The sequence below is a fragment of the Panthera uncia genome, chromosome B4 (genome assembly GCF_023721935.1).
Source record: "Panthera uncia isolate 11264 chromosome B4, Puncia_PCG_1.0, whole genome shotgun sequence".
Lineage (NCBI taxonomy): Eukaryota > Metazoa > Chordata > Mammalia > Carnivora > Felidae > Panthera > Panthera uncia.
This window is the reverse complement of record NC_064809.1, coordinates 130,371,106-130,383,427: the sequence shown is the minus strand read 5'-3', so window position 1 is coordinate 130,383,427 and position 12,322 is coordinate 130,371,106. Positions and strand designations below refer to the sequence as shown.

Below are 12,322 nucleotides of genomic sequence, written 5' to 3'. Positions count from 1 at the left end.
TAAATTTTAAGTGAGCTCTTCAAACCCTTAATGATCCGATAAATATGGAACTTAGTTACTAAGCTAGTAAATTAATTCTGAATGGAACACTCAGTAAAACAGTTTTTCAAATAGCTTTTTCTTACGCTCCAGACTTTGACAGGCACAATCATGGTCCACGTCACTACAGAATTTGATACTCCTTTCTTTCATCTATTAAGATGTATGTGTTCTAATAATATCACTTTTTAAACTTAATTTTTCCCTTTATGCCTAGCATTAGACTTTGGGTGACTTTCTCTCGGGGACCATTTTCCACAGTTTGTTTATTCATTTATGAATTTTGAGAGAGAGGGTGTGAGAAGGAGGGGCTGGGCAGAGGGAGACAGGTAGAGGGAGAGAATCTCAAGCAGGCTCCATGCCCAGCTCAGAGCCTGATGTGGGTGGGGCTCAGTCCCATGACCGTGAGATCATGACCTGAGCCAAAATCAAGAGTTGGCTGCTTAGCCAACTGAGCCACCCAGGTGCCCCTCCATAGTTTAATTTTTTTTTTAATGTTTGTTTATTTCTGAGACAAAAAGAGAGACAGAGCATGAGTGGGGGAGGGACAGAGAGAGAGGGAGACACAGAATCCAAAGCAAGCTCCAGGCACTGAGCTGTCAGCACAGAGCCTGACGTGGGGCTCGAACTCACAAACCGTGAGATCGTGACCTGAGCCGAACTCGGTCACTCAACTGACTGAGCCACCCAAGCGCCCCATAGTTTAATTTTTTAAATATCATTTTCTGGAAGTACTGGTTATGTTCATTAAATGCACACCAGAATTACAGACTCCTACAGTTTAAATTCAAGCTGCTTTAGAAAAAACTTGGTATTCTGAGGGTGCCTGGGTGGTGCAGTTGGTTAAGCATCTGACTCTTGATCTCAGCTCAGGTCATGATCTCACTATTCATGAGTTTGAGACCCGCATCCGGCTCTGTGCTGATGGTGTGGAGCCTCCTTGGGATTTTGTCTTTCCTTCTCACTGCCCCTCCTCCACTTGTGCATTCGCTTGCTCGCTCTCTCTCCCTCAATAAATAAACAAAGAAATTTAAAAAAAAGAAAAGGTTTGGTATTCTGTGATGTATCTTTGTCAAATATCATCATCGTCATCATCATCTAATTCAAAGTAATAGGGGGAAGGTTGTTCTGAGTTAAGATGAGATGTAAATTAAAGAATAGTTTAGGGGTGCCTGCGTGGCTCAGTCAGTTAAGAGTCTGACTCTTGATTTTGGCTCAGGTCATGATCTCACAATTTGTGAGATCAAGCCCCGTGTTGGGCGCTGCACTGGCAGCATGGGGCTTGTTTGGGATTCTGTCTCTCCCTCTCTCTCAAAATAAATAAACTTAAAAAAAAAAAGAATATTTTAAAGAGTAGTTTATTTTTTCAGGCTCATTGAAATATATGAGTTAGCTTACTAAGTTACTTTTTTGTGCAGAGATCTTTCCAGACCATTTTGAAATTTTTATGGTAAAATACACATAACATTAAATGTACCATCGTAACCATTTTTAAGTGTGCTGTTCAGTAGTGTTAAGTAAATTCACATTGTTGTACAACAGATCTTTAGAACTTTTTTATCTTGCAAAGGACTGAGACTCTATCCCAAGCAAGTAGTATTGCCAGACTATTTTTAATGAACAGATAAACTCATTTGAAATGAAAAATTTTCATTTACATAATAATATTCAGTGTGTTAGTCTCTTATGTAATCATGTAAAGAATTAATACGTTATGAGGCAGTACTTTAGTTTTTCTCTTAATCTGGTAAACTGTAAAATTGCTGGCACCCTTTATATTCTGTTACCACCCCCCCCCCCCAAAGCGCCTAAGTAGCAGAAAATTTTGCTTAGTCTCAAGTTATAGTATCACAGATAATGAGTTAAGTCTGAAATCGTGGGGCTTTGCTGTTTGGTGAAGAACTTTTTATGTGAAGAACTTTTTATATGATTCTAGCCTAATAGTTTAACAGGAGTACTAAAGTACAATAAGGTTTGCTCGTTCCTGCCCTTGACTCGTACACATTATTTTTAATGTTCTGTATCTTTTGCGCATTCTTCCTTGTACCATTCAGATTTTTCTCAAGACCTGCCTGTCTTGGTCCCCAGATTATCTTTAGGTATCTTTCATTTGCTTCTGTCTTTGTTCAGACAAGTATGTATGTATTTTTTAAATTACTTTATTATTTTTTTTTTTAAGTAAACTCTACCCCCAATGTGGGGCTTGGACTCATGACCCCAAGGTCAAGAGTCGCGTGCTCTGCTGACTGAGCCAGCCAGGTTCCCCCAGCAAGTATTTATTGAGTGCCAATTAAGATGCAAATACTATTTCATAGGGTCTGTCTACTGAATACAGTTACTACCATCTCAGCCAAATTTCATAGTTTTCTAGTATAGGTGTGAACTCTTAATCAGGAATGATTTCACAACTTTCTTTCCCCTGTTTTATTGAGATATAATTGACGTGCCGCACTATAGAAGTTTAAGGTGTACAGCATGACTTGACTCACATATACTGTGAAATGATGACCACCATTTAGTTTAAACATCCATCATCTCTTGCAGATATAACAAAGAAAAATGTGTTTTTTTTCACTGTGATGAGAACTTTTAGGATTTACTCTCTTAACGACTTTCAAATATGCCATACAGCAGTGTTAACTGTAGTCCTCATGTTGTATATTACATCCCCAGTACTTATTTATCTTTAACTGGAAGTTTGTACCTTTTGACTACCTTCATCCAGTTTCCCCACCTCCCACCCCCTGCCTCATAACCATAAATCTCAGCGAGATCATACAGTATTTGTCTTCCTCTCTCTGACTTACTTCACTTAGTGTAATGCCCTTGAGGTTCATTCATGCTGTCACAAATGGCAGGATTTCCTTCTTTTCTTATGGCTGAATAATATTTTATTGTATATTAACAATTGCTTATATAAAGCATGTTGCTGTATGTGAAGCTACTTTTCCTGGGTCTTAGGCTGAAGTTATAATACTGCCCTCCTCCTCCTTTCCTTTAGGACTCATTTACGAGTTTTGTTATTCTAAAAACACACATCTCAGTGTGTCATCATCCATGTGCACATGAGTGTGTATGTGCGTGTGTGCATATGTGTCAGGGTGGGGGAGGGTATCAAGGACTGCTGTCCTAAGGAGTTTAGATCTCAAAGGATCCTTGATTCATAAAATTGAATCTTTTTAGTATGAAAAGACTGCTGTTAAGGAAAGCAAACATGCTCTTTCAGAGTTCATGGAGTACTGAGCCAGATGGATTAATCATGTGTAACAATTTTTTCCCTAGTACACAGAGACAAAACACAGCTTAAATGGTTAAGTCATAGGCAAGATGGGAAAAAATTCTTTTGAAAGTTAGATTCTGGATTTTCTTAGACATTTGTTGTTTTGTAATTCCTAAAATTATTCAACCCTCCCCCCAAATCCTTCTCCATTGTTTGCCCATACTACCTCTTAGAATATTAAGCTCCTAGTATTGAGTTCCTAACTTTTTTCTTTTGAACTTGACTCAGTTAAGACTTCTTCCAGCCTTTTTGGAGTAGAGGGTCTTTCTTAGTATCTTCATTCTTCTTAATTTCAACCCCCCCATCTTAATTGCTCTCATCTGGATCTTTTCCAATCCATTTTACATTTTATGAAGTGTATCAATCAGAACTATGACCATGTTTAGTCACACTGTAGCCTTACATGAAGATAGAATGTGATGGTCTTTTTATTTTTTAGTTTTCAATGCCTTTCTTCGTTTCACAGTTTTTCAATATTTTGTTGTTGATTTCCTCATCTCCAAATTAAAGTGCTCACTAAAGTTTGCAGGGAATTCCTAGGTCCTTCTTCTAGATTAAGAACTATAGCTTTTTCATTATACAAGCAACATATATATGTTTTAGAGAAAATTTGGAAACCAAAGAAAGTAAAAAGAAAAAATGTTCAGAGTCTGATCAAATAAAACCCATTTTGTGTTTTTGGTATAATATTTTTATAAATGAAAATACATTTTTGTATCTTTCTTAAAGATGCTTAGATAAGCATTTTCCACACGTTAAATTCTTTATAAAAATTATTCTCAATAACTACATAGTAGGATTCAGTGAATGAGTATATTCCTAATTCACCTAACCATTAATCCATGCTATGAAAAATATTTTCTTGTTATAATGTTTTCTTTGTCATTTTTAAAGATCTTGTTCTTATTTTGCCAGGTGTTTTATTTTTAATATCCCATTTCTGGGTATTATGATTAAATAAATATGTACGTTAAAATATTCGGGTAAATATCCATCAAACATACATCTCTATGTTTATGTTTTTTTATGGAATCTAATGGCTTAGGAATTTTTTTTTTTTTTACAGTAAACTCTATGCTCAACGTGGGGCTTGAACTCATGACCCCAAAGTCAATAGTTGTAGGCTCTACCAGCTGAGCTAGCGAGGTGCCCTGGGAATTATTTTCTTAAAAAAAAATGTTCTACCCCAGATTATGTTGGTACAGTATAATACTTTTAATACCTTTTGGATATTCATGAAAGTGTTAGTTCTCAAGGTACTTCTCCTTGGGAGTTGGAGGGTAACATTTCTTCCATAACTATTTCTCCTTGGCCACTATTTCCTTTTATCCCATTACACATCATGTGTGTTGCTTTTATTTTAATTTTATGTTGTCCTCCTGAGTGATGTAGTTGAGGACAGTATCAGACTTGAAAGTACGTGTATTGTGTGAGCATACTAAATATTAAAATTAAAAATGATGCTGGCTAGGGCTTTATCAATTTTGTTAATTCTTTCAAAGAACCAGCTTCTGGTTTCATTGATCTGTTCTGTTTTTTTTGGTTTGATAGCATTGATTTCTGCTCTGATCTTTATTATTTCCTGTCTTCTGCTGGTTTGGCTTTTATTTGCTATTCTTTTTCCAGCTTTTTAAGGTGTAAGTTTAGGTTGTATATCTGTGACCTTTCTTCCTTCTTTAGGAAGTCCTGGATTGCTATATACTTCCCTCTTATGACCACCTTTGCTGCATCCCAGAGGTTTTGGGGTGTGGCGTTATCATTTTCATTGGCTTCCATGTACTTTTTAATTTCCTCTCTAACTTCTTGGTTAGCCCATTCATTCTTTAGTAGGATGTTCTTTAGTCTCCAAGTATTTGTTACCTTTCCACATTTTTTCTTGTGGTTGATTTTGAATTTCATAGTGTTGTGGTCTGAAAATATGCATGGTACGATCTCGATCTTTTTGTACTTATTGAGGTCTGATTTGTGTCCCAGTATGTGATCTATTCTGGAGAACGTTCCATGTTCACTAGAGAAGAATGTGTATTCTGCTGCTTTAGGATGAAATGTTCTGAGTATATCTGTGAAGTCCATCTGGTCCAGTGTGTCATTCAAAGCCATTGTTTCCCTGTTGATTTTCTGATTAGATGATCTGTCCATTGTTGTAAGTGGGGTGTTGAAGTCCCCTACTATTGTGGTATTATTATCAATGAGTTTCTTTCTGTTTGTGATTAATTGATTTATATATCTGGGTGCTTCCTTCCACATGTGGAGCATAAATGTTTACAATTGTTAGATCTTCTTGGTGGACAGACCCCTTGATTATGATATAATGCCCTTTTTCATCTCTTGTTACAGTCTTTATTTTAAAGTCTAGATTGTTTGATACAAGTATGGCTACTCTGGCTTTCTTTTGGTGACCATTAGCATGATAGATGGTTCTCCATCCCCTTACTTTCAATCTGAAGGTGTCTTTAGGTCTAAAGTGGGCTGTTTCGAAGGGACACATGCACCCCAATGTTTATAGCAGCACTATCAACAATAGCCAAAGTATGGAAAGAGCCCAAATGTCCATCGATGAATGAATAGATAAGGAGGATGTGGTGTATATATACAATGGAGTATTACTGGGCAATCAAAAAGAATGAAATCTTGCCATTTGCAACTATGTGGATGGAATTAGAGCGCATTATGCTAAGCGAAATTAGAGAAAGACAAATATCATATGACTTCACTCATATGAGGACTTTAAGGTACAAAACAGATGCACATAAGGGAAGGGAAGCAAAAATAATGTAAAAACAGAGAGGGGGACAAAACATAAGAGAGTCTTAAATATAGAGAATAAACAGAGGGTTGCTACAGGGGTTGTGGGAGGGGAGATGGGCTAAACGGGGAAGGGGCTTAAGGAATCTACTCCTGAAATCATTGCTGCACCATGTGCTAACTAACTAACAGGATGCAAATTATAAAAAATAAATAAGCTATAGAAAGTAAAAAAGAAAAACATGATGCTGGCTTACTTTACAAAAAATATTTAAGATTAATGGTAGCTTGCCAGTAATATAATTTAGAATGGTATTCAGTAGAATAGTCTGTCTCTCCACAGTGACATATAAACTTTTTGTCTCCACTTCCATTTCCAGGTTGCCATCACGAAAGCCAAAGTGGATTTCTCCAGTGTAGTGTGCCTGCCCCCTTCCGTCATTGCTGTGAATGGGCTGGACGGAGGAGGGGCTGGCGAAAATGATGATGAACCGGTGCTGGTATCCCTGTCTGCCGCCCCCAGCCCCCAGAGCGAAGCTGTTGCCAATGAACTGCAGGAGCTCTCCTTGCAGCCCGAGCTGACCCTAGGCCTTCACCCTCGCAGGAATCCCAATTTGCCTCCACTTAGTGAGCGGAAGAATGGTGAGTATATATGGAATTATTACATTGCCTAATTTGAACCAGGGTCTTCACGTTTATGTTAAAGATCATTACTTCATGTCTCTTGAAAGTTTCTTATAATCTTACTATTTTCTGTAAAATAGAGAAATGGTAAGTTTAGGTAATCATTATAAACCCAACATTTCCTGCCTGGGTTATTAAAACTGCTTTCTAATTTGTCTTTCTACTTCTCTGCTTCTCCCTCCCAACCTCTTCCATAAATTCATTAATTTAGCAAATGTTCATTGAATATCACTATGTCATAAACTATGCTAAGATTAGGGATTAAATGATAAAGAAGCCTCTGTCATTAGGAAACGTATTCCTATACCTTGTCAGAGTAATCTTTTAGACCTCCCTAGCTTAGTACTTTTCAGTGACTGCCCTATAGGATAAAAACAAAAGTATGTTTTACAAGGCTTGCAGGATCTGGTCTCTTTCTGTTTTGTTAGCTTCTTCTCTTATCATTCCCTTATTCCTAGTCTTTGCTCCAACTATTAAGTATTTTTAACACTATTTACGAACTTTGCACTCCTGCTTCAAGCTTTTGTTAATTAAAAAAAAATATAGGGGTGTCCGAGTGGCTCTGTCAGTTGAGCATCTGACTCTTGATTTTGGCTCAGGTCATGATCTCACGGTTCATGGGTTTGAGCTCCATGTCGGGCTCTACACTGACCATGAGGCGCCTGCTTGGGATTCTTTCTTCCTCTCTCTCTCTCTGCCCCTTCCCCTATTGTGTGCACACATGTGTGTTCTCTTCCTCTCTCTCTCTCAAATAAGATTATAATTATAAAATTATAATTTGTATAATTTCTTTGTTGTAATTATAAAAATTCAAGATTTCAGAAAAGGTATAAATAGTAATATAGCAAATACTTATGTACTCACATGCCATCTGGCTCATGCACTCTTCTCCATGGATCTCCATCCATCCCCAAGGTAATTACTGCCCTGAATTTGATATTTTATTGCCAAGTATTTCTGTATTTTTTTAACAGCATGATTCATAGTAGATCATGACCTGAGCTGAATATGAATATATTCCTGAACAATGTAGAACAGTTTTTCTCATTTTTATATAACATGTATATTAATTGGAGAGAGAGAACTCTATTGTATATACTCTTCTGCAACTTGTGTTTATTCAATATTTATTTTCCTGTGAGTTATTAAAGGTATTCTATAAGTTCATCTCATCTGATCTGTGAATCAGCATTTATAAAGTAGGCCTGCTTTTCCCTACTGATCTTTAGTGCCAGCCTTATTTCTCAGTGTGCAGAAGTTAATTTTTATGCCCTCTGTTCTGTTTCACTGGTCTCTATTCATCTCTTTGTCATAGTACATCATCTTAGTTATTGTTGCTTAATAATTAGTCTTGGTAGAGGGCACCTGGGTGGTTCAGTCAGTTAGGCGTCCAACTTCAGCTCAGGTCACGATCTCGCGGTTTGTGAGTTCAAGTCCCACATCAGGTTCTGTGCTAACAGCAGCCTGGAGCCTGCTTCAGATTCCATGTCTCCCTCTCTCTCTGCCCTCCCCTGCTCATGGTCTGTCTCTCTTTCTCAAAAATAATAAATAAACATTAAAAAATGAAAAAAAAAAGTCTTGTTATCTGTTAGGACAGTCTCTCCTTGCCTTTTTTGTCTTCAGAGTTGTCTTGACTGTTCTTGCCCATTTTAATTTTTCATAGTTTTAGAATCAGCTTATGAAGTTATGAAAAAAAAAACAAAAACAAAAACAAAAAAAAAAACACCTCAATGGGAGGCAGCTGGGCGGCTCAGTCTGTTAAGTGTTCCAACTCTTAGCTCACCTCAGGTCTTGATCTCAGTCGTGAATTTGGGCCCCACATGGGGCTTTGTGCTGGGCGTGAAGCCTACTTTAAAGAAAAAAGAAACTCAGTGGGATTTTTTTTTCTCGAACATTTTATTATGAAAAATTTCAGACACATGATAAAGTGGAGTTTTACAGTGAATACTTTTATGTCTACCTCTTAAATTCTCCCATTAACATTTTGTTATACTTGCTTTATAATATGTCTGTCCATCCCTCTATTCATCAATCCATCTTATTTTTTTGATGCATTTCAAAGTAAATTGCAGACACCAGCATTCTTTCATTTTATTGAAACATAACAATAATATAGAGTAACATACAAATTGTAAGTGTCCTGGTTGAGTTATCACAGAATGAATATACCTGTGTGTAATTACTGCTTTGTGAAGAAATATTCCAACACCCCCTAACCACCCCATGTGCTTCTTCCCAACTAGTACTCCCTCTTTTTGCCCAAAGGAAACTACCATCTTGACTTCTAACATCATAAGTTAGTTTTGTTGGTTTCTAAACTTTATGTAAATGGAGTCATGCTGTATGTATTCTGTTGTGGGCTTGTTTTGAAATTCATTTGTGTTGAATTATGTATGGGTGTAGTCTGTTTTCATTGCTATATAATTAGTCCATTTTATGAATATACTGGCATTTGTCTATTTTACTTTTGGTAGGTATTTGTGTTGTTTTAGTTTGGGGCTATTGTGAATCATGCTGATATGAAATTCTTGCGCCTGTCTTTTTGGTGTACTTGTTGGATTTTGATTCGAAATGTGTCATTTATAGGTTAATGGGGAGAATATACATGTTACATATTGGGTATTCCTGTCCATTAGTTAGTTTTATCTCTTCAGTTAAATAGGTGTTCTTTGATGTCTTTCTACAGAGTTATAATTTTCTCCATAAGGGTCATGTGGAAAATTTATTAAGTGTATTCCCAGGTGTTTTCTTGGTGGGTGGTGGGCGGGGGGGGGGGGGGGGGTAGATGTTATCAGTGGTATATTTTTATAAAATATTTTCTGACTGTTGGATGCTGGAGAATAGAAATATCCAACCTTTAAAAAAATTGTTTTTAATTTTTTTTAAAGCATTTACTTATTTTTGAGAGACACGGAAAGAGCACAAGCAGGGGAGGAGCAGAGAGAGAGAGGGAGAACAGAATCCAAAGCAGGCTCCAGGCTCCGAGCTGTCAGCACAGAGCCTGACGAGGGGCTCGAACTCACGGACTGCGGGATCATGACCTGAGCCAAAGTCGGCCACTCAACCACCTGAGCCACCCAGGTGCCCCGAAATATCCAACCTTTTAAAAACTCCCCTGGCTCTTCTACGTATATGCCCTCTTTTTGGGTACCACTCTTCTTGTCAACTCTTACTTGTTCTTCAGTATTCTGTTCAGGCATCACTCCTTTTGAGACGCCTGTCCTAACTCTTAGTCAGTGTTAGGTATCCTTTTCTTGATTTGCCCAATTGCCCTTTATCGTTACACTTCATCGCTGTATTGTAATTGGAATTCTCCAGTCAGCAACATGAGTGAGCATCTGGAACCTGAAATCAGACCCCATTACGCTTCTGTCACAACCCTTCAGTGTCTTCCTGTGAGGCTTACGATGAAATCATTGTTTTTATGATGTGGGCCAGGTATCCTTTCTGACCTGATTATTTCTTACCTCTGTCCCCTTGCTCACTCTGTGCTGCTTTAGTCACACTGACTTTCTTGCTGTTTCTTGAACACATCAAGTATGTGCCTGTCCTGGGGCCTTGGTACTTGCTGTGCCTTTACTGAAGTTCCTGCGCAAATAAATGTCATCTCCTCAGGGAAGCCTTCCCTACCTATCTTATCTAAAATATCACCTCCCAGTACTCCCTATCCTGCTTTGTTTTTCTTTCAAGCACTTATTATTATGATGTGTGTGTGTTGGTATATGTGTGTATATATGTTTATTGTCTATATTCTTACCCCCTCGTTGCCCACTTAGATGGTATGTTTTATGAGGCCAGTGGGCAAAATATTTGAATCAATAGATAGATGGTTTGTTTGTTCCACTAGAGGGAAGAACTCTGTTTTTACATCCATAGTGGGAAATGTAATGGAAACTCAAGCAGGGTTGGGTTTTTTTTTTTTTATATTTGTTTATTTTTGAGAGAGAGAGAGACAGAGAGGGAGACACAGAATCCAAAGTGGGCTCCAGGCTCTGAGCTGTCAGCACAGAGCCCTATGCGGGGCTCGAACTCACGAACCATGAGATTATCACCTGAGCTGAAGTAGGATGCCCAACCGCTGAGCCACCCAGGTGCCCCATGCAATTTTTATTTTGGGAAATAAGGGACACTCAAGCATTTTTTTGATGTTTTTTTTTTTTTCCCATTTCTAATTTCTCTTTTTCTCCCCCATGATGGGAGAGATTTCAGCTTATTTATATGCTAAGGGGAAAGAATCCGGAGGGAAAAGCTGGAGATGGAAAAAGAGAAAGGAGAACAGATGGAGCAGGGTTCCTGTTGAGATGTGAGAGGATGGGATTTAAAGGTGTTGGCTCTGCCCTGCGCAGTAGTAAGGACCATGACTCCTCTGGGATAGGAGGAATGGCGATGAAGGCGATGACAGACAGCCAACAGCTAACCTCTAATATCTTGGGCAGGAAGTGGAGGAAATTGGCGCTGACAGCTGGGATGGTCTCAGGGGGTCCAAAGCAGCTGTTGCTATTGGGGCAGAGATGCTGGTGCATCTTCAGCCTTTCTCTCTCAACTTTTTGGCATATAAATCAACTGAATTTTGTTTCCATTTTGAACAACAACTTTCTAGCCTTCCCAAGCTCCTAAAAGAGCAGTTTATTAGCAGTCTCTCTACTTTCCCACATTCCAGAGACTTCACTGTATTCTGGCTTCTGTCCTTATCTCTCTCTTCAGTAACTGCCATTGCCAAAGTCATTAGTGTTCTCGTGGATCAAACAGGCACTCTTCATCTTATTTGTCCTCATTGCAGCATTTGACGTGATTGGCCACTCCCTCCCACCTGTAACTTTTCCTCCATGGACATCACTGAAATTACTCTTGGCTTTTTAAAGTCTGCTTTTACAGCCACTTTCTTTTCTGCTCAGACCTTTTGCCAACTTTCTGTACCCACCTCTTAAATTTTGTTACTCCCCAGTGTTTCGCTGTAGAGCTTCTCCTTACTCTATATTTTACCTTGAGTGATTTCTCCCAGAACTTTCTGCCTTTAACCACCATCATATGTTGTTGATTGATTCCTGTATTATATCTCCAGACTCATATGCTTGGCTCTCGGACACCTCTGTAGGATGTGTCACAGACTCAGTATGTTTGGTGTGAAAGTCCTCATCCTACCTGCAATTCCTGCTGAATTCTGTGTTGTAGGAATTGGCACCACCCTCTACCCAGACGTTCAGATAAGGGATTGTTTTGTTTTCTTCAAACTAAATGAAAACTTCAAGTTTTTTTTTTTTAATTAAAAAAAATTTTTTTAATGTTTATTTATTTATTTTGAGGGAGATAGGGAGAGAGAGTGTGAGTGAGGAAGGAGCAGAGAGGGAGAAAGAATCCCAAGCAGGCTCAGCACTGTCAGCACAGAGCCCAACACGGGGCTGGAACTTACAGACTGCAAGATCACAACCTACGCTGGATCACAACCTACACTGAAATCAGGAGCCAGACGCTCAACAAACTGAGCCACCCAGAGGCCTCAAGAGTTTTGTTTTATTTTATTATTTTTTTTTAATTTTTTTTTTAACATTTATTTATTTTTTTTTAATTTTTTTT

The 12,322-nt window shown here is 38.2% G+C and overlaps 1 protein-coding gene across 1 annotated transcript in view; it reads left to right on the top strand.

Moving 5' to 3' along the window:
• Positions 1-12,267, top strand: part of LOC125919927 (uncharacterized) — a 97,017-nt gene extending 84,750 nt beyond the window's left edge. Inside the window, exon 3 of the mRNA XM_049626730.1 lies at positions 6,445-12,267. Coding sequence (XP_049482687.1) covers positions 6,445-6,738 — 294 coding nt within the window. The 3' untranslated portion in view covers positions 6,739-12,267. The remainder of the gene's footprint in view (positions 1-6,444) is intronic.
• The last annotated feature ends 55 nt before the right edge of the window (positions 12,268-12,322 follow it).